Source organism: Canis lupus, chromosome 21 (assembly GCF_011100685.1).
Source record: "Canis lupus familiaris isolate Mischka breed German Shepherd chromosome 21, alternate assembly UU_Cfam_GSD_1.0, whole genome shotgun sequence".
NCBI classification, from domain to species: Eukaryota; Metazoa; Chordata; class Mammalia; order Carnivora; family Canidae; genus Canis; species Canis lupus.
In genome coordinates this window covers 20,190,366-20,216,721 of record NC_049242.1, presented here as the reverse complement: position 1 = coordinate 20,216,721, position 26,356 = coordinate 20,190,366, and the positions used below count along the sequence as shown (strand labels likewise).

Below are 26,356 nucleotides of genomic sequence, written 5' to 3'. Positions count from 1 at the left end.
GCTGTTCTGGGATGCTCTCTCTGTGAGGCTGTGCTCCTCTCTGGAATCCAGCTCAGAAAGCTCATTATCTGGCAGGAAGCTGATGCTAATGCTGTTTGGCCCTTGTGCTGTTGTTTGGGGATAAATATGTCAGCACATTAATAACTTCATCTAGACTCAATGACCAGTGATGGGTGGGGGAAGGGGGTGGGAGGGAGTCAGAAACCACAAGGAAGCTGAGCCTCTGAGAGAAAAAGCAAGTTGTTCAAGGTTACCTAGACTCAATCCAGGTCTAGCTCCAAACCTTCACTGTATAAACTGTTCTCAGACTTAAATTTGCAAGAGTCCAAGGACTGTTTGGCTAATCTAGATTTAAGCATGCATTTTAAAAATAGACACTTGATTTATTGAGTGCTTACTGAATGCCAGCACTATGCTATGCATTTTATACACACGTATTGAAGCTAATTTGAAAAACAACCATCTAAAGCAGGTGTCATTAGCCATATTCTTTGGATAAGCTCAGTCCTAAAAATCTAGCTTGGTCCCACTCCAAATCCCATGCAATTCTTTCTGACTGCACATGCTCCCTCCAAACCCGTGCCACTGAATCTCTAAAAGATCTCCACCTGTTATCTCATGAAACTCAATTGCAATGAAATGATAAGAGTCATAAACCACCAGCATGGGCATTTTATAGGCGGAATCTCTGCCATGTCCTACGTCTATGAGCCAGCAACCCAAAGGAATAAAATGTCATGAGAGGGCCCTCGAACATAACAGGCATTTATGGAAGACAAGATTGGAGAGAGCTCACAGAGCAGTGGAAATGAGGAATGAATTTATGAGGCTGAGGACCGAGGCTGCTGGGCTGGGGTGGAGGGGAAGGAAGACCTGAAGGAGAGCCAACAGAGACGCACAAGGTGGATCCAAGTGACCACATTTGAAGTGGTATCCCGGAGAGTGTCACAGAGCCTGAAATTGTCATTAGGCTCTGAAAGAGAAGGTAAACTTTTTTCATCGTGAGGAGGGGCTAAGTTCCTTCCTTTTTCTAAGGCAACTCAAAGCCAAGAGGATGAAAAGCCAACTAAAGCACCTAGGGTTGATGGGGAGAGTCATTTTGCTCAGCAGCACTGTCGAGTGCACCCACTTTCTGCAAAAGCTGATGAGGCATCCAGCCCACCATGGCCTCTCCCCGGGGGGAAGTTGGCTTGCAGGAGGTGAAATGACACCAACTTTTGTCCAGGAGGGGTTCCGGTTGGCTGGCATGGCACACAAAACTAACATGAACTAGGTCTGGAAAGTGACAAGGAGCCCAGGGATTTGGTTTTAGCTCTGCAAGGTGTGCATGCATGTGTGTATGTGCGTGCATGCGTGTGTGTGTGTGTGTGTGCACATGGGTCTGTACAGGAGTGTGGGGGTGTACTGGGGTGGGGAGGAGGGTCTTTAGAGGACAGATCAGACTGGTAGTGTGCTGGGATCTTTCTGGGCAGAGCCTTTAGCTTCTTCTTTGATGTGTCACTGGGTAAGTCATTCATTGAATAATCGCCAAGAACCTAACCCATGTCAGGCCTTGTGCTAGGGATACTCGTAGACCCTGACCTCATGGAGTTCACAGAGAAGCACGATTACGGTATATTTCTCGGTATACCACAGAGCTTGGGAGAGGCCTTGGAGCCATATCTGGTTTGAACTGGACTCTGCCACTTACCGATGGGGGGATGCTGACAAGGACTTTACTTTTCTGAGCTTCAGTTTCCTTCTCTAGAAAAGGGAACTGGTAATACTTTCTTTACAGGGTTGATGTGAACCTTAACTAAGATAATGGTTGTAATGCACTCAGTTTAGTAGCTGGTACATGGTAGGCACAAAGAAATGGGTGGCTCTAAGTAATGCTCCACCCTTATAAGGAAGGGATGGAAAGGGGGCTGGAGGCAAGAGCTGAGGACTTGGAAACAGAGCTCCTAGATTTATTTTTGTTTTTTAAAGATTTTATTTGTCCATGAGAGACACAGAGAGAGAAGCAGAGACATAGGCAGAGGGAGAAGCAGGCTCCCTGTGGGGAGCTGGATGCAGGACTCAATCCCAGGACCCCGGGATCACGACCTGAGCCAAAGGCAGATGCTCAACCACTGAGCCACCCAGGCATCCCAAGCTCCTAGATTTAATTCACACTCTCCCACTGCTTAGCTGAGTTACTTTGGACAAGTCATTTCCTTCTCCAGCTCTTCACCATCTGTAAAACCACAGCACTAACGATCACCACCACTATCATCACTATGACCATCCCCCCAAGACTGGAAAAACGAAGTCCCACTGGGTCCTGAGCTGAGAACACAGGTATGCTGGGGGTGGGGCATATAGCCTGTGCTCTTCTGGGCCTTGGGCATTTGTCCCAATAGTTCTCTTACACTGCTTCTCAGGAAGGACTATCACATGAAGGAGGCTAGATTTCAGGAGGAAATTCTGAGATGAGATTGGAAGCCGAGCTGCTGGGAACTCAGGGGCCTGAGTAAACAGGAATATAAAATCTGACTTCACTGTTTCCACAAATGTAACCAAAGTGCTGGGGAACTCCTTAGCTCACATTTCATTATAAGCCAGTTGTTGAGGGCAAGTCATGTTTCAGCTACTTTCATTAAATCCTGTTCCCTGGGCTAAACAGTGAGATGTCTCTTCATCTCGGAAGAGATGGCCCTACTTCCTCTGAGGGCCAAGTGATGATTTCTGCCGACCCCACAACCCACAGTCAGTGCCGATGGTGTGAGGAGCACTTGGGGATGCGCTGCTGGCCTGGGCAGTGTGTGTGCCAGCCCTGCCATGTCAGGAGCAAAACACACAAATCGTAAGACGAGGGCTGCCTCTTACTGGGTGTCTAAGTCGTGCCAGGCCCTGTGTCAACCACTTTACCTACATTTTCTCACTGAGTCCTTACAACAATCTCACAGGTAATTTTACCTTGAAGGAAATTGAGGTGACAGGAGGTTGAGCAACTTGCAGAAGCCATTCTACTTGCAGGAAGCAGATATTCTGTGACAAAGCCCAGTGCCTGTCCCACTACCTTGTAGCTCACCCCCTGAACATAGAGACTGTCTCTATGTTCCAGCTTCAGTGGCATCCAGTGGATCCAGTGGGATCCAGTGGCATCCATAAGGCATCTCTTGCTTAGCTTCGTGGCAAAATTGTTTTCAAACAGCTTCCACTTGGTGAAAATGCCCTTGGAAGGGAGGCAGGAGAAAGATGCTTGCTCACTCCACTCAGGCACTATTTTATGTGCAAACATATATCCTATAATTTAATGATCACATGACCTTTGAGGAAGATGCTATTATCTCTAGGTTCCAGATCAGGAAACTAAAGTGGAGAAAAGCCAGGACCCTGCCAAGGTCATACACTTAGCACATGGAGGTGCTGGGACTGAGCCCAGGCAGGTACTGCCGATATTGGGAGGGGGGGCGGGCAGGGAGGGGGTGGAGAGAGAGAAAATCACCTTCCAAGTGCTATCGCTAGCCTTCCGACAGGCTTCTGGAGGGGAAGTGACAGCTGAGGAGAAAGCGGCCTGTGGAGAGGCAACACAGAGAGCTGGGAAGCAGGCAAGGCCTGGGGCTCCAGGCGGAACTTCGGCTGCCGCCTCCTCAGGTACCAGTGTGCCTTAGCTGAGTCTGGTGACCCCCTGAACCCCCAGGGGAGGATTCAGATGATGTCATACCTGGTCACCTCACCCACGGGACCATCGTGTGCATGCACCTGTGTGAAATATCTCTGTAAGCTGTGAAGCACTCGACAAACACAAATTGCTATTACCGTTGCCAGGGGAGGCAGTCATTTTGAAGCCACCTTTGAAATCCCTGGCCTGGTGGCAGTCATGACACTGTGAGTCAGCTGTAGGCTGGAGATTTAAAAACTATAATCCACATTCCTGAGAGGCCATATTTCATCTTGACCCTATGAAATGTCTTCATTAACATCAAGGGCTCTCATCAGGGGCTGTTTTAATCATAATCATAACAACCGCTAACATTTACTGAGCCCGTATCGTGATCTGAGTAGCATGCTAAGTGCTTCTTTAATATCATTTTAAATAATTCACCACATAATAATTTTCCAAATAATAACCCCAGAAGGTAGGTACCGTTACCACCTCCATTTCACAGCTTAGGGACCTGAAGGAATTTGCCCAAAGTTGTAACTAGTATGTAGCAGGGCCAATGTTTGAACCAAGGTCTGTTTGGCTCCGGGACGCTTCTCATCACTTGGAGCTCCCTGTCGTTGCACATGAGGCCACACAAATTTGACACCAGTTATGGGAAGTGGTGTATGCAGAGTTGAGGAAGACAAGCTCTCATGGTCTATTCAATGTCCCTCCCAATGGGTCTGCTGTCTCCTTTTGCAGGACCAACTAAAGAATACTTAGTGATCTCACCCAAAGTTATACCTGCCTCCGTGAAAGGCTGTACAGTTTCATCAGGGATTAACAATGCATGGACAGTTATATGCCGATCATAAATTAGCTTTGTGGCCACATAACAAACAATACAACCCAGTGTAGCTTCGAGAGGACCATTTATTATATTGCTATAAACAGAGCTATATAAAAAGAATTATTCCTAAGACCCTGCGCATCTGTGTTTGCAATCATGTCTTAACACAAGCTTTGCAGACAAGGACAAAAGTCCAATTTAGACTGTGAACTGAACATCAGTTCTCCTTTCGATGGGGCAAGGTAGTTCAGAGCACTCCAAAGGTCCAAATGCTACATGGATCTCATTTTTGCCAAAAGGCCTCGACCATTTTTCCTGATCACAAGAAGGATCATAACACAACATGCCAAAAAATGAGGTAATTTGAGCTGCACTTTGTTTAAATAGTGTGGTGTGGTAAAGAAAGTGATTTAAGTAAAAAAAAAACCAACAAAAATAGCTGGAGATAAGATGCCGCTACTTTTTAGCTGTGTGTCCTGGGGTGGGATTATGTAAACATTTTCACATTTGCCTAAGCTTCTTTATCAATTTATTTCTTTTCATTTGTGTGCTTGCTGTCTCCCTTCCCTTCCTCCCTCAGTGGAACTCAACAAAGGAGACTTTCTTATCTCTTTGGATCTCTGATTAGAAGAGTGTCTAGTACATAGCAGGTGTTCAGAAGTATTCATCGACTGAAGTACTATGTACATCTGTAAAACAGAGGTGATACCTTTCTCACAAAAGGTGGATTTAAACAGTGGACACTGTTGAAATGAGATCTGAGAAGTGAACAAACCGACCACGTACCAGTACTGTGCTAGGTGATTTACACCTGTTCTCATTTAGCCCTCGCCTGGGGAGGGTCTACAGATCATCAAGTGCTTATGAACAGAAGGGTGTCAATGTGCTTATACTCTGAATGTTATATGTGTAAGCCTTCTATATATGCACTGAACATGACAATGAAGAACACATTCAATTATGTGTTCTTTCATGTATTCATTATCCATTCATCAATATTTATGCAGCTGCCACGAGCCAGGCCTGTGCTGAGTCTTGGGCATGCAGAGCGAAGAGACACTGTCCACGTGGAGCTCACTGCCTAAAAGAGAATCTGGCCAGAATGGCAAGTGGGGATCAGGTCACGGAGAACCCTAAATACTATGCTGCGTTCAGGCTTCATCCTGATGAATGGGTGAAACCAGAGGGTTTGATAGCTGGGACCTGAGGCCTTTTTTTGTTTGTTTGGTTTTTTTAAGAGGTAGGGGAGAGGGAGAGAGAGGGAGAGAGAGAGAATCCCAAGCAGCCCAAGCAGGCTCTCTGAGCAGGGAAGTCTGACATGGGGTTCCATCTCATGACCCTAAGATCACGACCTGAGCTGAAATCAACAGTCAGATTCATGTGACTGTTCATCCATTCATGGATGTGAGTCTTTTAAGCCTCATCCCTGTAGGTCTCACCTAGGTACACTGTTCCCTATGGCCTTGCCTCTAGGAATGACTACTGTAAACATGAGAGATGAGATTTCAATCTATTATTCTAATTTACATGGTTACAGGACAATATTTTGACTTTGAAGGCGGTCACATGGAAGGAGTGATGTGAAGATTGATTTCTGAATCTTTTGCCAATCTAAAAGTACAGGTGCTCAAGGATGGAGTTCAGGGGAAGAAGCAAAGCACTCAGAGATCTGAGTAATCCCATCGCTGCATGACTGAGAACAGGGTCAGATCACTGACTGAAATGAACCGCAAACATGTTAGAGTGGAAAGCTCTTTCTTCCAGCTACATCATGCCTTCCTCCTCACACTTACCAATAGAACAGTCGTGTCCTGTCCAGTTTGGGTCACAGCTGCAGAGGCCAGTGTCTGGGAGGAAGGTTCCATGGCCCGAACACTGGTCCAAGCACGTGGCCCTGGGCGTCTCACAGTTGGTGCCTCCCCATCCCACGGAGCAGTGGCACTCGCCTCTCACGCAGACACCGCGGCCTGAACAGGTGGGGTCCATGCAGTCCACTGTGATGCAGAGCAGAGAGGTAAGCATCTGACCGGCAAAGGAGAGGCTTCTGTAAGTGAACTACACACTGTATGGAGGGACTTCACGCTGGTAAGAGGACACAGGTTTCCTGTGGAGAGGCCACTTGACATAGTAAAGAGAAAGAATCAACAAATGGTCGCCCCGGGTTCCTGGCTCTATAGGTAGTTGACTGTTGACCTATTGGAGGTTCAGTTCCCTTACCTGTAAAATGTGGATACATATTCCTACTTCTTGCTTTGTTGGGGTGATGGAATAAGAAATACAAATCAAGGGGCACCTGGCTAGCTCGCCAGTCCACTGTGGAGTGTGGAGCCTACTTTAAAAAAAAAAAATATATATATATCAAGTGTTAGAGTAGTACTCAGTGGCTGCTACATCTGTAATAACTGCACCAGTTAGCGGACAAGACTTCATCTTTTTCCCTCTGTGCATCCCACTCCTGGAACAGTGCTCAGTGCATAGGAGGTACTCCAGAAATCTTTGTTGAATAAACTATTATTGTTTACCACTTCATAATACAGTCTCATCTTGAATGTGGGACTAAAAGGGATTCCTTAATTTAAAAGAGAATTTTTTTTGCATTTAAGTTTGCGTTAAATTAGATTTTATCACCTTCTCAAACTTCTTGTGATTGACACAAAGGTTCAAACCTCACTTCCCAGAGGGCAGACATTTCAATGACTGTTCAAAATTATACGCAGTGGCTTTGCACAGCTTCTCCTCATGTAGGGGGTGAACTAGATAGCTGTAGCAAACAGCCAAGCAACCCCAGCAGGGCTTCTGGAGCCTAAGGTCAAAGTTGTGTCAAGAGACTAACCCAGAGATAGAGAAAGGAGAGTAAGATTGTGGGTTACCTGCTCTGTGCTTGCACTGTAAGAAGTGCTTTACGTATATCATCAGATTCAGTTTCTTCCATCACCCAGTATAGTACAGATGAGGAAATTAAGGCTCAGAGAGGTAAATAATTTATGCCAGATCATACAGTCAACCCTGCCAGAGAGGGATCTGAAGACAGGTCTGTCTGATTTCAAAGCCAACACTTGTTTTACCAGGGCTGATTTTCTTAAATCAAAGTGTTGTTTACAGGGCTGCACAAAATTAACAAGAGACCTCTAATCTTCATAAAGCACCGCACAGAGAAAGCAGAAGGAGAGCACTGAGGGCCAACTTATAACCCGGCTCCAGTTCACACGGAAAGTGCAAAAGGCAGCAGAAGGAAGACAAGAGTTGGCAAAGGCCAGTCCAACTCTACCCAAAAGTTGTGAGATCTTTTATTTCAGGAAGGCAGAGGATTCCTGTTCCTCTTGCAATTGTAGGGGAAAGTGGTGTCCTGGTAGGGCTGTAACATGCAGCAGTTGGAAAAAAAGGGTTGAGAGTGCTGCAGAGAGTGTGGTCACCCTCCTTCCTCAGGAGGAAGCCCTGTGCTCCACAGGATGGAACTTGGCATCTGATCTCTGAGGTCCTAGGTTCAAGGGTCACGGGCCAAAAGGCACTAGTTCTGTGACCACCGCCAAGTCGTGTACCTCCTCCCAACTTCCCGGGTCAAAATCATCTACCTTTCAGTTGCTAATGAGGACACTGAGGGCTTGAAAGGACTGTGTGAGCTGTAAACCATTGCAGAGAAGTTACTTTTCTATCCTATCAGGACATTTGGCGGTGTGACTTGGGCAAACTGGTCAGAGGTGCTCTTACTTTATTTATAATTCAGACATGCTTTTACTTAATCAAGTAATTAAATTTTATAAGCCCATATATTTGACTTTTGCAGAAAATATGGGGAAATCCAGGCTGGGTGTGTTAAAATCATAGTCACAAAGGGACAGAGACTATACAAATGACCACATTCTGGGAACAGGACGCCTGTCTGAGGGCCAGCTTATCAAGACAGCTCTTTCACTTTTTGGGTTTTGAAAAGGAGTTCAACTTAATGACCTAAATGAGAAATCTGAAGGTCGGAAGTCAGGAGCAATGATTTGCTAACAACTGAATCATGGGAACAAGGACAGTAACAAGTAGTATTAATGTAGTCCCTCTTCTGGGCCATATTTTGCTATCCAACCATTTATATACATAGTCTCATTTAACTCTAGCAATGATTCTTCGGGGTAGATACCCTTACTGTCCTTATTTCACAGGTGAGAAAATTAAAGCCCAGAGAGGTTAAATAACTTGCCCAAGATCACACAGCAGTAAGCGGAGACATTTAAATTTGAATCACTTTTTCCTGGTACGCATCTCTTGCTAATTCTTCTGTAATCCTACTGGTTCAAAAATACACACATACATATATACAGATGTAAGTGGTGAAAAAATAGAAATAAAGGCCAAACAAAGCAAGAAAAGAAATGGAGCAAAATGGAGAATTAATAAAGCCAAACGAAGGCAAAGAATCTTCTCTCACGGTCTCTGGACACCACTTAACAATGGTTAAAGCATGACCCGTTGAAGTTCCTGGTAATTAAAAATAATAAAAACAATAATAGTGATATATCTTCATGACCGGCCTTATATCTCAGAACCTCAGAAGGATTATTCTGGCCCATTAGGCTACTATGATAATTCCCCAGGTCCAGAGAGCTTTCCAACTTGACAGGAAACGACTCAGCAGTTCCTGCTCTGAGGCCCGTAAAAGTACTTCCCGTGCTGGGAGCGCCTGGGCCCAGGCTTGGGGTGGAAGCTGTCTCTGAGGCGCCCTCGAGGTTGAATCTATAAATCTGCACTGTTAGCGAGCAAGGCGAGGGGGTGCCAAGTCTAGCAAGAGGCCCTTGGCGTCACAGTCCTGTTCCTCAGACACAATCAGTCTGAGAGGGACCCCGGAACCAGCAAAGTGAATCCCACACCTCTCAGAAGGCGGCGGGGCTGGGAAGGAAGACCAGAGGCACTGAGGACAGGAACCCCTCCAGCACCCGAAGCTTCTGAAGGCTCATTTGGCCACGTGGCTATGGATTGTGAGGAAGACTCAAGGAGGACCCCACCTCAAGGGGGGCAGCTGGGCTCAACGGGCTGGGGGAGCTTCCTGCAGGGACGACGCCGTCCCTGCTGACCCGATTCGTCCCGCCGTTATCTAGGGCACCGCGACGCCCTGCTAGAGACGTCCTCCTCCGTCACCTTGGATCTGCCCTCGCTTCTGGGGCCTCTGGGATGACGGGGACTGCAGGATGGGATGGAAGTTGTCTTCTTTCTAGCATAGTAAGACCGTTTCACGAATGACATTTCTTTCCCTGGGAGCCGTGGGTCACGTGGGGAGACCCAGCTGCCCTCTGGGGCGGGGGAGTTCTATGCTGAAAGGAGTCAGGGAGAAGCTGCCAGGGAAGTGGGCTGAACTCTGCGCAGAGACCGTCTAACTTCGTTTCTGCTTAGAAGACAGGCCAAACAGTTACCTTTTTTCCCTCTACAGAGCTGGCCGCTCAAGCCAAGATATCTTTTTTTTGTTGTTGTTTAAGATTTTATTTATTTATTCATGAGACACACACACACACACAGAGAGAGAGAGAGAGAGAGAGAGAGAGAGAGAGAGAGAGAGAGAGGCAGAGACACAGGCAGAGGGAGAAGCAGGCTCCATGCAGGGAGCCCGACGTGGGACTCGATCCCGGGTCTCCAGGATCACACCCTGGGCCGAAGGCGGCGCTATACCGCTGAGCCAGCCGGGCTGCCCAAGCCAAGATATCTTGCAGAAGCTTAGCTCACTGACAAACTGAGGAGGTCCGCATGGCCAAGCTGCAAACATAACTCTTTCCCAAAACTGTTCCCTGCCTCAGTGGCCACACAAGCTCTTGAGATGCTCTTCAGGACCAAAACACAGTGTCACTTTGCTCTGCACAAGGTAGAAGGTGTTCTCTTCTGTCCCTCTCCGAACTCCCTCCAAGCGTCCTGTTGGCACAGTTCAGGCTTTAAAAAATATGGGGCAATAAACTTCAGAAGAAGAAGAGGGAGAGAAGGGGGAAAAAACCCAAGCTTGTTAGCTGATATTTTATAAACATGGTGAAACCCTTCAGAATAGATCTGAGGGAGGGGGAGAGAGAGCAGTGGGGAAGGCCCTAAGAAGCCCCCTTACAAACACAAGGACTTTGCAATGACGCTTCACCAGGGAAACAGAAATAATAAGAGGAATCAGTACCAGATGGCTCTCCTCAGAAAAGAGCAGCAAAAACATTGCTTTTCAAACAGATAACGTAAATCAGTGCGCTAAACAACCCCCCCCCCCCCTTTGTAAGTAACCCTGCCTGCTGGGGCGCTGTGCAGAAGGGACAAGGTACCCTTCCCTGCCCACATGACACAGTAGGGTTTGGGGTGGCATGGCCCCATTGTTTCCAGAAGAATCTTCTTTTTGTCTTTCTCTTCTCAGAGTCTTCGCCTCAACTGACTAAAATGAAAGGGAGCACAGATGTGAAGGTCACAAAGCCGAGTTCCTTTCTTCTGGAGGCTGGCGCTCCTCTTCTCTCAGCCCAAAGTAATCCCCCTTGAAGTTAATAGGTCTGAATCAGGACCTCCAGGCGCACTTGGGGTTTACTGGCAGCCTGTCTCGGAGAGGCGCTGCTTCTCAGAGGCTAATCCCTTCCTGTTCCCCACTCTTTTAAAGTGGGCCCGTTATATTGCCTCTCCTTTTTCTTTCATTTTTTTTAGAGAAATGATACCTTGAGAGGGGCCTAAGTGTTAAATCCCAAATGGGTTAGAAGGCTAGCTCTCCTTGGAGCCTCTTCCATCCACTGCAAAGACTCCCATGCCCTAGATGGTAGGGAGTGGGAGGGAAGCCTATTAGCATTGTTTTCCAGTTTCAACAGCCATATCCACCCGTTTCCAAAGACATTGGATAAAATGAGTGGAGTGAAACAGGAAATGCGCTTCAATTGTCCCCAGAATAATACTAATAATATAAGACCTAACATTTATGGGGCATTTATTATGTGTCAGACACTGAGCTAAGCGCTTTACATGGGTCATTTAATTCAATCCTTATGATGGCCCTCGGAGGAAGGAATTCCCATTTTATTGATGAGGGAAGTGAGGCTATTAGTGGTACAACAAGGACTCAAACCTACATCTGACCCAGAGAATGCACTCTTAAAAGCCACTCGATATTGCTTGTGAACAAGACCTCATTCATCTACAAATCCCATGCAGGCAAGAAAGGGTTCTGAGGTAAGAAGACTTGGGTTGGGTCCCATTCCTGCTGTTAGCTAGCTCCATGACCACCAGCGTGCCGCTGGTTAGCTCCATGACCCTGGCCTTACCGCTGGCCAGCTCCATTACCCTGGCTGTGTCATTGGCTAACTCCATGACCACAGGCCTGACACTGGTGAGGTCCGTGCCCCTGGCTGTGTCACTGGTCAGCTCCATGTCCATAGGCATGCCACTGGTCAGCTCTATTACCCTGGCCCTGCCACTGGTCAGCTCCATGACCATAGGCCCACCACTGGTTAGCTCCATGTCCATGGGCCTGCCACTGATCAGCTCCATGACTTTGGCCCTGCCACTAGTCACCTACATGCTCATGGCCCTGCCATGGTCAGCTCCGTGTACATGGGCCCGCCACTGGTCAGCTCCATGACTGTGGTCCTGCTACGGGCAGCTCCATAACCCTGGCTATGTCACTGGTCAGCTCTATGACCATGGGCCACCACTGGTCAGCTCTATGACCCTGGCTGTGTCACTGTTGAGCTCCATGACCATGGACCCACCACTGGTCAGCTCCATGATCACAGGCCCACCACTGCCTATCCTCAGGCCACAGAAATGCTCACTTACCTCACCAGGTTAGATTGCCTAGGAAAGAACTGGCACGCTGCTAAAGTGGCAGCTCACTTTCTAGCCTCCACTACACAGACATAGTTTACTTTATGAAGGAGAGAGACACACTCACAAGCACCTATGGGCTATACATACACATTCACACACATACACACCCTTGTGCTAACAGAAGGCAGAGTGTGAGGGTCTGTAACAGACTCATACTTGAGACATGGAGAGCATATGAACCAAGAGACAAGAGAAAGATCCTGGGCTGTGGGACCAGAAACAGTGGGCTCAGCCCCAGCTCTGCTGCCTCAAGCTGTATGACCCTGGGCAGGTCATCTGACTCTCTGAGTCCAAGTTCCCCTAAAATAAAACCGAGATAATTACCTCACCCTACTGGGTTTGAGGTGAAATGATCTAAGGCTTCTAGGACAGAGACTCTGTAGACAGTAAGTACTCCCTGTATGATGCTTCTCTTCCCTTCACCAACTAGGACTCCCAATTTGCCTGGCCTCTTCTGTTAATGATTGCTGCTGCTGGGTGGCTGGCTCCGGGTGGAGCTTCCACTGGCTTCCTGGAGGCGCTCCTGGCAGCTGAGAGCAGGCCCGTCCCAGAGCCGGCTGCTGGAGCTGCCCGCCAGCGTCCTACCTTCCTCACAGCTCTCGCCCTTGTAGCCGGGGTTGCAGATGCACGTGCCCATGATGCAGGTGCCATGGTTGCTGCAGGCCACATCGATGCACTGGCTGGTGGGCACATCACACTCGGCGCCCTTCCATCCGCTGTGGCACAGGCATCGGCCCTTCATGTACTGGCCATTTCCACTACAGAGCACGGGGCAGGAGGCTGCGGAGATGGAGCATGGAGAAGTCTGGCATAAATGAATGCCCAGCACATCCCACTTGCCTTTGTCTCTTTCTCCCTTTGGCCTACAGGCTAGACCAAGAGCCTCAAGTGCTTTGCCACAATACCCATGTGTATCCATCCATCTGCGTCTCTTGCTGTACTTCATTTCAGTTTATTTTTTTAAAGATTTTATTTATTTATTCATGACAGATACATACAGAGGGAGGCAGACACACAGGCAGAGGGAGAAGCAGGCTCCCTGCGGAAAGCCTGATGCAGGACTCGATCCCAGGACCCCAGGATCACTACCTGAGCCAAAGGCAGATGCTCAACCACTGAGCCACCGAGGCGTCCCTTCATTCCAGTTTAAGCACATCTGGAATTGTAGGCTAGGGTGTGCAGTGCAGGGCCTGGTGGATCTAGTGCCCACTAAAGTCTGCTTTCCTCTGTTCCCCTCATACTAACAGGTGCAGCATGGCGGGGGCCAGGACCCTTATGCAGGAAGCTTCCATCTGTTCCTTGGTCTTATTGGAAAAGACGACAGGTGGGCCTTTTGCCTGCCCCCATCTCTCCTCCAGCACTCTCCTAACGGCATTCCATTTTGCTCACTGTACCCCATCTGCAGCACCACCTACTGTCTCTCTAACCCAGCGAATCTCGGCTTTTTCTCACATTTCAGGTTCCACTCGAGCTCCATGCACTACTGCCCTCTTAAGAGAATAGCTGAGCCCAACCTGGCTCTTTAAAGTATTAACTTTCCATTCTGTGCCGTAGCATAAAGTGTTTTGTGATCATCTGCATGAAGGACACTATATAAAAATAAATTATATTGCATTGTGCTGCAAGTAGCTACCAGCCTTACCGAGATACAGTAAGGCTGTTTTACACACGACTCTCAAGTTTAAGTGTGTATGGGATGAGACAGTAATTCTTGTGAGAAGGAATGACTTATCTCTTTTCTCTGCACCATCTTCCCTGGGCCCCCACCTGACTTCTTTCCTTTTGAAGGCACTCAGCAGGTAATCACTGTGGCTCCCTAGGGCTGCAGCTCTGCTGTCTCACACTGACTCTTTTCCACAATAGGAAAAACAAGCAGAATCCCCCAAACAGTATCAGATCATGGCGTTTGCTCGGCACTCTGAAAAACCATCCCCGCCTTCCACTGATGAACAGTAATTCAAGTGTCGGGTCTGGATTCCAGTGTCACCCCATCCAGGGAGCTTTTCCTAGTCCTCATCACGTCCGAGCTAAGAGAGCCTCTCTCTTCTACTCTGATGAGAGCTGCCTGAATTCAACCTTGCTGCGGCGTGTTCCACTTGCTAATGACTGCTTAGTCATCATCTACGTACTTGTTGGTCTTGCCACCAGACTGGGCCTGGGCCTCGCTCAGTGCTCTAATCCTAGCCCCTAGCGCAGGAATGAGTCCTTAAGGGCACTAAGCAAACACTTGCTGAATGAGTGAAGAGGTGGGAAGACCAAAGGGAGGGGCCATTTCAGTTTCCCAAGTGGAGTGCCAGAGCCTCAGGACTACAGAGCTCCCTTGGCCTTTGCCCTGTTAACTCCTCCAAGGACAGAAATGAAGGCCGAATGCACAGGGTACCGCAAGGGTAGACTTTAAGCCATCTCAGGAGAGGCTATCATTTGTGCTGTCTGTGCCCAAATATGAGGCAACATTAGGGTCCTGTGTGGAGCAAAGCAGCCTGCCCTCTCAAACCCCACCCCTTGGTGGTCTCAGCAAAGATCATGGCAATAGTGGAGCGTAATGCAGGCCTTGCTCCAAGGCCAGAGAGACCACACCTGTGAAGTGAATGGCGAAGCCCCTTGGCTCATTTTGCTCACCGTACCCCATTGAAGTCAATTATACTTCAATGATCAAAAAACAAAAAGAGGGGGCAGCCTGGGTGGCTCAGTGGTTTAGCACCGCCTTCAGCCCAGGGTGTGATCCTGGAGACCCAGGATAGAGTCCCACGTCAGGCACCCTGTATGGAGCCTGCTTCTCCCTCTGCCTGTGTCTCTGCCTCTCTGTGTCTCTCATGAATGAATAAATAAAATCTTAAAAAAAAGGAAACAAAACAAGAAGAGGGGTGCCTGGGTGGCTAAGTTGGTTAAGCGTCTGTCTTTGGCTCAGGTTGTGATCCCGGGGTTCTGGGAGGGAGCCTCATATTGGGCTCCCTGCTCATTGAGGAGCCTGCTTCTCTTTCTCCCTCTGCCACTCCTCCTGCTTGTGCTCTCTCATTGACTCACTGTTTCTCTCAAATAAATAAACAAATAAATAAAATCTTAAAACAAAACAATACCACCTCCCCCTCAATAAAAAAACCACCACAAGCACTTGGCAAAGGCTAAGCACTCCTCAAAAGGGAAGCCAACTTTTTAAAAGAACTGCTACTGCCACTTCCCCTGCTCCTACAACAGACACGAGGTTCACCGTGGCTGTCCCTGTAACCTCCTGACCTCCTGGGTCATGCCCTTGTGGACAATGGGGCTGACACAGCCATGGCTCCACTGGCAGACACTCCCCCACCTCTTGGGGCTTCTGAAGAATGGCTCTGGGGTCCCTTCTCATGGGAGGCAGGAGGTAGCCTGAGAGGTCTGGCGCTCTCTGAGTAGAGAGCTGGGACATGAGTGATGCATGGGGCAGGGGGAGTGGGGATCGCACATACATAGGCACAGGTCTTACCTCTGCCACAGTCGGGGCCCAGGAAGCCCAGGAAGCAGTGGCAGGTCCCAGAGATGCAGTCTCCGTTGCCATAGCAGTTGCTGGGACAGTTATCCACTGACTCTGGGGGAGGAGAGAGAGGAGGAGAGTTGAAAAGAAATCTTTACCCGCCAGAAGGCCCAGGAATCCAACTTCAGATTAGCCAGGGCCCGCACATTCCAGCTCTTCTGGCCTAGTCACTGAAAGGAACCAATAGAGTTAAAAATTATGTTATTTTTACTCTTCCTGCATCTCTGTTGACACTAAGAGATGTGTTCTGGAAAATGTCTGCCTGAACCAAGTTTTTATATATCAAATTTGTATCTACAAATGCATTAGAAATTCTTCAGCTAAAAACACTGGGGGAAACCATATAAGCTGTTAACAGTGCTTATCTGTGGAGGCTGGGTTATCAGGCGAGTCTTACGGTCTTCTTTGCACTCTTCTGCACTTTACGTTTTTCTCATAATGGGCTGATATTCCATTAACTTGTTTTTTCTCATAAAGCTACTGGCCATTTGCAGACCTCTCTTCTCCCATCTCCGTTTTTTTGCCCACCATAGCCCACCAGGGCTAACCCAGTGGCCTGGAGGTTGGCCTCCTGCCTCCTCTCATTCTCTCCACCCTGATTTGGTCACCGCCCAGCAATGAGTCTGAGTGATGTCTTTGGAAACAGATCCCATCTTGTCATTCTCCTGCTTCGATGGCTCCCCATTTACTGAGATGAAAAAATCCAAGCTCTTTCAAATGGCACAGGAGTTTTCTTTCACATTCCCTTTGCGTCCCTGCACCCCCGGAATAGGCAGTCATGCCCATCTTTTGCAGGGATGTGATTTTCTGAGACTCTTCCTGTTACTTTTGGTATATTCTGTGTGACCCCACAAGGAAATGCAGAGTTCATTTAAGAAAGACTTTAGCCAAAACAAAACAAAAAACCAACCAAACAAAACAACAATAAAACAAAAAATAAAAAACAAAAGTCAATGTTTTGTAGCTTCAGGTAGTAAACCTGTTATCTAGAAACTTTGTTTGGAACAGCCTGTTTCTCAATAATGCTGGATGTGGAATAAAGGAAAGAAGCCACTATATACTGAATTCTTTCTTTGTATCATGTGCTTCCACAAAGTTTATCTCACTTCACTGTCAACAAAGATCTGCAAGTGTGCATTGTTATTCCTGTTTTAAAAAGAAAAAGAAAAAAAGAGGAGGTTCAGAGAAGGATGAAGTAGCCTGCTGAGAACCACTAAGACATGAGTCCTGGAGGCAGGATTTGAACCCAGGACCCCAGGACCCCAGGACCCCAGGACTGATCTTCTTCGGTGATACTCTACTATCTGGGCCCTGAAGGAGCTCATTCCACGGCAGAAGCCTGGAGAAGGAACACGGTGCTAGATCTATGCACAGTGAGGCCAGTCCTGAAGACAGCAAAGGACCCAGGTGTAAGGCAGAAAATTCTTAGGCTCTCAAGGCTGAAAGGGAGCCAGGAGGCTAGCCTAATGCTTTCTCACTTAATAGTGAGGGAAATAGAGACCCAGAGGAAGGGCAGTGACTCACCCAAGGTCTCGGAGTGAGTTAGCAGAGTCAGAATTGAAAGCAGAGGCAGGGTGAGTAAGGTGGGACAGTTAAGGATTCAACCTGCTGTCTTAGCTCCCAACCACAAGTCATGAAAACAAGACTAAGGTCTCTGCTAAATGAGATATTACCATCTACGACATGAGTCTTGCCCACAGGAAACGTGCAGACTCACTGGGAGAATGAGATGATAGCTGTCACCCAGGTAGCAGCACAGGGCGTGGAAGAAGCTTTGCCTGGAGGTCAAGAGATCTGGTTCTGGGGCCCCTTCATCTAGTATCATGCTGAGGGGGGGTTGCCTCAAGCAACTTCCTGCCCCTCTCTGAGCCTTACCTCCTTCAGATGTGAAATGAAGGTAATGGCAGAGATGTTCTAAAGTTTTTTGAGTCTACAATTAATTGAGCAGTTGTACTAAAAAGGTGTCCAGACAAGGAAGGGCACTGAGCCTTAAAAGCAACAGAGCACTTATGGCCGATGCATTGGCAGCTGATATGGGACAAAACCAGTAGAGAAAAGGCTTCTCAGAGAAGGTGGGCTTGAGGAATGGCTTGGGTATGGATCGATAAGGGAAACGACAGAGGGGTAGTGAGGAATTCACAGCATCGTGCATTTCCCTAGAGTCCTTTCCCCACCGTCTGCCATTATTAACTTGGAAACTACTTAAAAAGAGTTCAAGAGTTCAAACTCTTGTGTGGTTCCTTTTGTGAAAGGGTGGGAGATTCTACTCACTCCATGTTGTCCCTCTGCTAACAAGAACTGCGCTTTCCGTTAATATAGAGTTAAGACAAGAGGGTCCAAGCCAGCAGGTGCTCTCAACACAGCGCTAAGCAGTCAGGGTCTCGGCAGAGCAGGGCTCACCAGCCAGCGCTCTGAGCGCCTCTGCTCTCAGCGGGCTTTGCCTGAAGAATCCACGTTCCTACTGCCTTTAAGTCATAAGTGTCTTTATAGAGAATGCCTTCGGAGGTTTCATTCTGAATATGATTTTTAAAATAAGAATTCTGGGGGGCCCTTGGGTGGTTCAGTTGGTTAAGCATCTGACGCTTAATCTCAGTTCAGGTCTTGATCTTGGGGCCATGAGTTCAAGCCCTGCATTGGGCTCCACACTGGGAGTGGAATCTACTTTTTTTTTTTAAGAACCTTGAGTGAAGTTTAAGGCAAGATTATTTTCACTTTAAGCTACTGGCTGTTGGTCCAGTTGGGGAGGGTGGGGTCCACCTGCAGCACTGCAGAAGGGGTAGAGGGTCGAGGCAGGAGGCCTGGCTGCCAGGTCCTGTTCTGCTACTGCATGGCTGTGGGACCTTGGCCTTCTCAACTGATCTTCCTGCACCTGTTTCCTCATTTTTGCACTTGCTCCTCCTTTGGTTCCCTGCATGGCAACTTCTGGTCCTTTCAAATCCAGCTCAAATGTCACCTCCTCTGACAAGCCTTCCTGACTTCTTAAACAGGCTAAATTAATCCCAGGACTTTGTCCCTCCTCATTCTATGAAAGTCTACATGTAGTCTACATTGCTGCTATCACCAAGAGCATTCAACGAGATGATCTCAGAGATTTCACCCAGATCTAAAACTCTCTGGTTCAGTCCTCTCCAACCCAAGGGTATAAAATATGTCTCTTAATAAATTACCATAGTTACCAGTTGCATTTTTAACAGGATCAATGGATCAATTGCAGATAAGTGTTACACACTGTCTAGATTTTGATTTATGATGTATGCAAGATACAAACCTGTTAATCATCTGCCAAAAAAGCCTTCACCAGTGAAACAGTGAGGAAAATACATTTTCTGTGACTGGGTGTAGTATTGTTCCCTAAATGTGACAGACTAGAAGCCTGTTTGCTTCAAAACTTGCCCCAGGCTGTTGGTGTCAGAGAAGGCTGTTGGTTTAGGAGACATGAAATAATTTTATGATAGCAACAAGGAAGTAGAAGGAAGACATTTAGAGAATATTTCTTCTGGATGAAATGTTTATGTCTATAGTTTTTCTTCCCTTTGGAAGGCTTTCAAGTACTTGGGGTCCACTTGGGACCGCATGGATAATGAGTCTCCGACTAACCAGGTATCTCTATACTAAATGCTAGTGCAGAAGTGACACTCAGTGGCTTGGGAGAAGTGTGAACTTTATTGCCTAAATGGTATGTTTCCAATTAGTGTTTGGTGAATTTCTTCCCCCTATCGTTCCTTCCTGCTCTGCTGTCTTTCAGACTGCAGCTGCCTTCATTTAGCAGAAGGTGTATCTTTAGACCGCTCAGATCTGAGCGGTTTCAGCTGCCTATGAATTACTGATTTTCATAATCGGGTGTATGGTATGTTGGTGAATGAGTGCCGGGGGTGGGGGTGGGGCTCTTGCCCTAGCTTTTGTTCTTCTATCACAACAGTGGGTCCTGCTAGGAGATTTAATTTTCAGGAACTTGTTTTTTCTTCCGTCAATATTGGAATGCAGAGCTTAAATGTTTCCTTAGCTCATTCTCTGGATATGTGTTGGGAGTGGGCGTGTTCTCTGGATGTGGTACAAAATATCGTTCGACATACAAAGGGGTATCTGCAGAAGGAGAAGACAATGCTCCTTCCTAGAGGAGACGAGGAAATCACCGATGCCTCGGTGAACCCGTTACAGTGCCTTATTGTGTCTGCTCGCTACCCTTTCCCAGACACCCATCACCAGCATCACTGTGTCAAGGTGAGAAAGGATCACAATTGATAAATACATCCTTCCTTCCTTTTACGTTTTGCTTTCCTTTTTTGAAATCCCAAAGCCTCACTTTGTAGGAAACCAGGAGAGATCACAGAGGAAATCCTGCCCGGAGGAGAGTACTACTGTTTCACAGGGGCGCTCACACTAGAAGAGGAAAGGAGGCTCTTCTCCTTTACTGGCTGACCATGGTGTGAGTGCACCTGCTTCATGCCCTGGTCTGGGCAGGTACACCTCCATGGTCATGGAAGCCTGCAGATGGATTCTAGCACCAAGGACAGAAGGAATCAGCTGTGAGTGAGGCCAGAGCTCACTAGTCATTTTCCATCTCTCTTCTCCACTCACCCAGCATAGATCCCTATCTCCCAGCGCCTCCTCTAGCTCCCTCGTGATGCATCCCAGCCAATAGAGGCAACTCTTCACTGCTTCCCTTGTCGCTCTTTAAGTTGTAAATGTGGATGTCAGTAACTCTTTCAGAGCAGCAGAGGAGCAGCGATTGAGGAACCAAGGTCTACCTACTGCGCAGCAGAGACCCACTCTCTGGCGCTTCCTTTTGGCTTCTCTGTAGGATGGATGGTAATGCTTCATGCAAGAGGAAGGAACTTGGGCTCAGGGACTGCCAATCACACGACTGGATGTATATTACCTTGAAGGCAGCTAGTGAAATGCATACTTTAGGGTACATCTGTTACATCTTCTTTGAACCTGAGAGGGGATTGGGTTTGTTATTGGCAATGAGGAAAAGAGAGGAAGACAAACTAGATGCCATAGCTGGGATTTAATTCTCCAGCAGCTCAAGGTTGAGAGAAGACTTTAATAGACACCTTCTCCTTCCCTCAAATGGAAACATGAAAGGTATACCATATAGTTTTATTTATTCTTCACAACAATTATGAGAAGTAGGCACCTTTGCCTTCATTTCACACATTTACAGTTGTCAGCTGGAGATTGCAAGCTGAAGTCACTTTCTCAAGGTCACACAGCTAAAAGGGCGAATCTGCTAGGTGAACCAAGTTCTTTCTCAAGTCAAGGAAGCCGAAGTTTGTGGCATATAGCCTGAATCAGAGTATGGGCTCTGGAGCCAGGATGCCTCCCGCCAGCTATGTGCCTCATGACAAGTCATCTAAATATTGGTTTCCCTGTCTGTGAAATGGGGTTAATAATAGCACCCACCTAAGAGAGTCATTTTGAAGAGCTAAGAGTGTAACACTGCACATATAAAGAGGTTTGGTCAGATCTTGGCAGAGTTGGAATCTTGGTTTTAAGGAAGGGTCATATATGCCTTTCATTTGGGAACCAAGGCAACATACTAACTTGGTCTAATGAATCCAAATAAGGCCATGTGGGCTTTTGGGGGTAAACACACACACATAAATACATGTAAAGCACACAGAAACTCCGCATGGTAAAACAGGAAAGCAAACAAGCAGTATGCTGAATGTGAAGAAGGCAGGGTGTTTGAGTACATTTCCTCCTGGGAAAGAGCACTATCAAAACAAATTAAACCTGTTGTCTCCCAGAAGTCCAAACACAGGTGGATTTATGCCAACATCTGAAAGAACTTTTCTCTCTCTGCACTTTAGATTGGCACTGGGAGGGTGCCAGGTCCTGGAAAGCTCTTCCATGGCCTGTGAGATACCAGTCCCTGTAGGTACCCCAGCTCTCTGTGCAGATGATGGGATTCAAAGGCCTCCAGTATGTAACAGTCTAGGTCAATGCAATGACAAAAATTTGACAGAGCCCCTGACAGCCTGGGCTTAAAGCCAGTTCTGCATTGGTATTTGAACTGGGAGATCTGTTTTCAATCATACCCAGAAGTTTGCCAACCACTATTAGGAGAAGCTCTGAGGGGATCTAGGAAAAATGATTATTCCCTTGATTGTATTACATTTGGGTTATTAATTATTTATTTGGGGGCAAACAGAATTTCACCAATGAGACTAGGAGCTCTTTGAAGACAAGCATTAAGTCTGATTCTCCAAAAAGTCTGGTGTATGCTACACACAAAGCAAGTGCTCAGTAATAGTTATTGTGTGAGAAACTGAGCAGGACTACAAGGTGGAGGGAGGTGGGAATGAAGGAAAGAGGGTGTGATGCATGGCACAGAAGTTGGACTCCAGAGAATGCCTGGTGGCCAACAAAGCTACCGTTTCCTTGCCCTGTAGTTTTCGATGTACAATGTCTAAAATAAAGAGACTGATAAGAAGTGTAACTCTGTATTGTCCTCTCAGACCCTATTTGGAGTTCAGTACTTCACATCCAGGAGCCACATTTAAGAAATGAATCAGAGGAACTTGAGCATGTTCACTGGACAGTAAGAAGAGAAGGATAAGAGGATGTGAACACACATTTTGAAAAAAGAGTTCCTGGGTGGCTCCGTCAGTTAAGTATCTGACTTTTGATTTTGGCTCAGGTCGTAATCTCAAAAGCTGTGGGATCGAGCCCCATGTCAGGTTCTGTGCTAGGTGCTAGGCATGGAGACTGCTTCAGAATCTCTCTCTCCTTCTTCCTCTGCCCCTTCCCACACTGCATTCCCTCCCCCTCCGACTCTCTCTCAAAAAAAAAAAAAATCCTGAAGGAATCAAGAATTTAGCTTACTCGGGGGTACTGACCTCTGTCTAAAAATATCTGAAGAGCTATTATGTAAGATAAGGAGTGGACTTTTGTGGTCCTAAATTAAGTTGATTAGATCTAATAAGTAAGGACCGCTGTCCTTGGGAAACTGACTTAATTCAAAAGAAGAAAGAATTTTTAAGAGTCAGAGCAGGATACTATTTACTTTGTTGGATTGTATTCTCTTGATGTGTATGGATCTGTCCATATACTATAAACTTCTTGAGGGCAGGAAATGTGTCATTCATTTCTGATTCTTTAGTAAACAGTGCCCTTTTTGGCACATAGCAGGTCTTAAGCGAAAGTCTGTTGGCTAAATGACAAAATGAATGGACTGGGTGACCTGGAAAATCATACATTTTTAGTCACTGGCTGCATTCAAATTGATGACTGGCCGAGATACTGCAGGGGCATTAATGAGAAGCTTGTAAACCTGAAATCTTATCTTCTATGAGTCATGTGTGAGGGAACATGTCTGGACTGTATCAAGCAACTTGGGTTTTAGTTCTACTCTTGCCACCAGCCCGTTACAGGACATTGGCCAGATCCCTTCCTCTCTTAGGGTCTTTCTTTTCATTTACAAATTAGATTCACTGAGTGAACATTTACTGAGCATCCACCCTGGCTCAGGAAGTGTTCTAGTGAAGTGGATGGCTTGGTTGATTGTTTAGATCTAGCATCCCATGATCTGATGAATCAACCCAAATTGTCAGTTAGAATACTATACAAACAGATGAAAAAGCAGAAAAAATCATCATGTTTAGGGTTTGAGAGGGGAAAAGGAAGTGTGCTCAACTAAGGGCTAACTTTAACTTCTCACACCTCCCTTCTGTGGTCTCAGATCACTAGCACCTGTTATCATCATCTTGTGAGAGGCGCTGTGGGGCAGAGTCCTCAGGACAAGGGGAGGGGCAGGCGGCTCACTGTTCTCCTGTGAAGAGCCCTCCTTTTGTTCCAGGAGCTATGAGCAGCAGCTCTCACAGGTGCTAGAAGCCCCACTGCAGGCTCTGGTTCTGCTGCCTTGCCCGGAGAAGCTGCATGTGCATCCCCTACCATGTCCCGTGAACACATGCCAGAGAGGCCACTGAGACATGACATGGTGGGTGATGAGGCTGACAAGTGCTGTGCTCTTCAAGAAGAGAAGTGCCTTCAAAGGAGAAGTACATGTTCATGTGTTTGGAAACACTTTCCCTTCCTTAGTGATCTATCCATCCTCCACTGACAGCTCCTTCCCCGGGTAATGCTCAGCCCACAGGTCTAAGCAGCCAGGGCAAGTGGTCCAGACGACACCACCTCTTCACTGGCCACAGCTGATTGGCCTGGGGTAAGAACCTGACCCAAACAGGCTCAGTACACAGGCTGACTGGCACTCTATGATGTGGCCTGGTGCACAGAGGATGTGGGCCAATCAATCAGAGACCCACTCTCTAGCATTTGAACTAAAATGCACCCAGGGAATGTGGTGTCTGAAGTCTCCGTTTACTCATCTGTGAAATGAGAAAACCACTTGCCTTACACAATTGTTGCAAAGATTAAATAAAACCACTACATATGTCTGAGTCTGTGTATACGTATATATGTGCATGTGTGTGTGTGTGTGTGTGTGTGTGTGTGTGTGTGTGTGTAGACAGGAACCTGGCTCACAGAAGGTGTTCAGAAAATGTTGCTTTACTCCTGTCCCTAGTATAGTCTCAGTGATAACATTTTAGCCTCTGTCAGCTGAAGGGCTTGTTAAAACATGGACTGCTAGGCTCTGCCTCTAGAGTTTCTCATTTCATAGGCCTGGGGTAGGGTCCTAGGTTAATGTTGATGCCCTTAGGTATCCTGGATACCACTCCAGTGGTCTGGAGAAGGCTGAGACTTTACACACAGGTCTATCAAAATAAGCCAGAGGGGATAGAGAGATCTAAACTATGCAAGAATGCCATAACTTGTGGACCACTTCCAAAGAGGAGGGCCTGGTCCTCCAAGAGGTAGTATTTGAATAGCTCTTAAAGAATAGGCAGCCTTTTGAAATGCAAAGCAGTTCTGGGCAAGATGGGGGTCGAGCCAGAGCCAGAGCCAGAATAATCATCTTTGCTGCTCCCACGCAGCGACCTGCTGATCATCATGCCAACTTCATGTCAAGTCTGTCTTTAGAACAAATTATTTAAGAAATCAGGTTTTTAAAAGCTCCACTCAGCTGCTGGCTAGAGAGTTCCATTTAATGAACATCACTTTGTGCTGAATTATTCTGTGATGACAGACAATGGAGGAACAGAAACATGCTCTGAGGAGGTGTGGGGTGGGGGATGCCGCTAATTATTCTCCAATCATTTATCCAGGCTTGTCACCAAGCTCAATACTGCTTATAAGCGACATAGAAAACCAGGTCACCACAGTCTGGTTTGAAAATGCCCAGAACTATGTAAAGATGATCTAGAGACCTGCGGGTTAAGGATGCCCATGGCACCAGAACTTCACCTGGAAAATGGAAATGTCTGGGCTGTATGACCTTTGGCCTGGACCACTGTGTTGCATTCTGAGTGGACTTCCAACTCCAGCCTTGTCCCTTTCCCTCTGCCCTATACTTATAGGCCTGGGATGCCACTCTGGAACTGAGTATCTTGAGGCCACTGCTCCTCAGCATCCAGAGTAGATGCCACAAACTGGAGGCCTCTGAAAACTTTTGTTTGTACAGTGTTTAAAATTTTTAAATTAGGTGCCGGAATTTCTAAAAAAGGAGAGCTCATTAAAAATCTTAATGGTGGCCTTTCCTGAAAAATTGGAAGATCCAGCATGGCACCCATCTCTTCACATTTAGGAGAGGCCCAGACACTGTGGTCACCTGCTTGGTCCCCAAGACATCTGAATCTATGACCCTGGCCTGGAGCAGTGTTTCTAGATGTCATTTATTTGGGTGCCACCTTTATGCTGTTGCCATAGGCACAAACTCTTCATTTAATATTCCGTTAGTATTTTTGGCTCATTTATTGTCTTGAATTTAATCAAAACAGAAATTTGAAATAAGTTTGATATACCTAATTATGTTTTTTTTCTAGCATACTAAAACAAAGATATAATTTTTGAAAGAGAGGCTGTCTATGTATTATGTAAAATAATCTCAAGAAGTACACCTTAGGAAATGTTAGAGAGGAAAAAGCACAGATTCCCGAAAGAGGAGTTTAAGGCTCCAACTTCTCTTACCAAAATAACTTATTTGCCACAAGGGTCCTCCTCATGGTCTCTTTGTGCTGCTGCCAAATTGCTCCCCACCCCTTCCAGAATCCATACACCCTTTCCAGTGTCCCTGTTTGTGCCAACACTGATGACCGCACCTGCGAAACCCTCCTCCTGCCCCCATACACATGTCCTGGGCCTGACCATCCTTCAAGCCGTCCTGTGTTCCTTCTAGCAAGAAAGCTCTCTCTCTCTCTCTCTCATCTGGATCCTAATGGTAATTTCTCTCTCTCTCTCTCTTTCTCTCTCTCTCTCTCCTGAATCCTAATGGTAATTTCCCTCTATCCTTCACTTATCACCTGCTGCTTTCTACCTTGCAGTCCAGTTATTTATGAGTATAGCTCTTTTCCCCTAGTGGACTGCAAATTCTTTGAGAGGAAGGAATCCATTTCCAATTCCTCATCTTGGCCATGTCTCCCAAGGGACTGGCATGCTGCCTTGTCTGCAGGAGCTGCCCCCTCAACACTTGTTAAATATCAAATGACAAAGGGCAACCGGTGGTTGAATTAGT

General features: G+C 46.9%; 1 protein-coding gene across 1 annotated transcript in view; it reads right to left on the bottom strand.

Annotated features, from left to right (window-relative positions):
- TENM4 (teneurin transmembrane protein 4) overlaps window positions 1-26,356 on the bottom strand; it is a 729,276-nt gene that overhangs the window by 135,907 nt on the left and 567,013 nt on the right. The window contains 3 exon segments of the mRNA XM_038568485.1: window positions 6,254-6,454; window positions 12,858-13,052; window positions 15,733-15,834. Of these exon segments, the coding sequence (XP_038424413.1) occupies window positions 6,254-6,454; window positions 12,858-13,052; window positions 15,733-15,834 (498 nt within the window).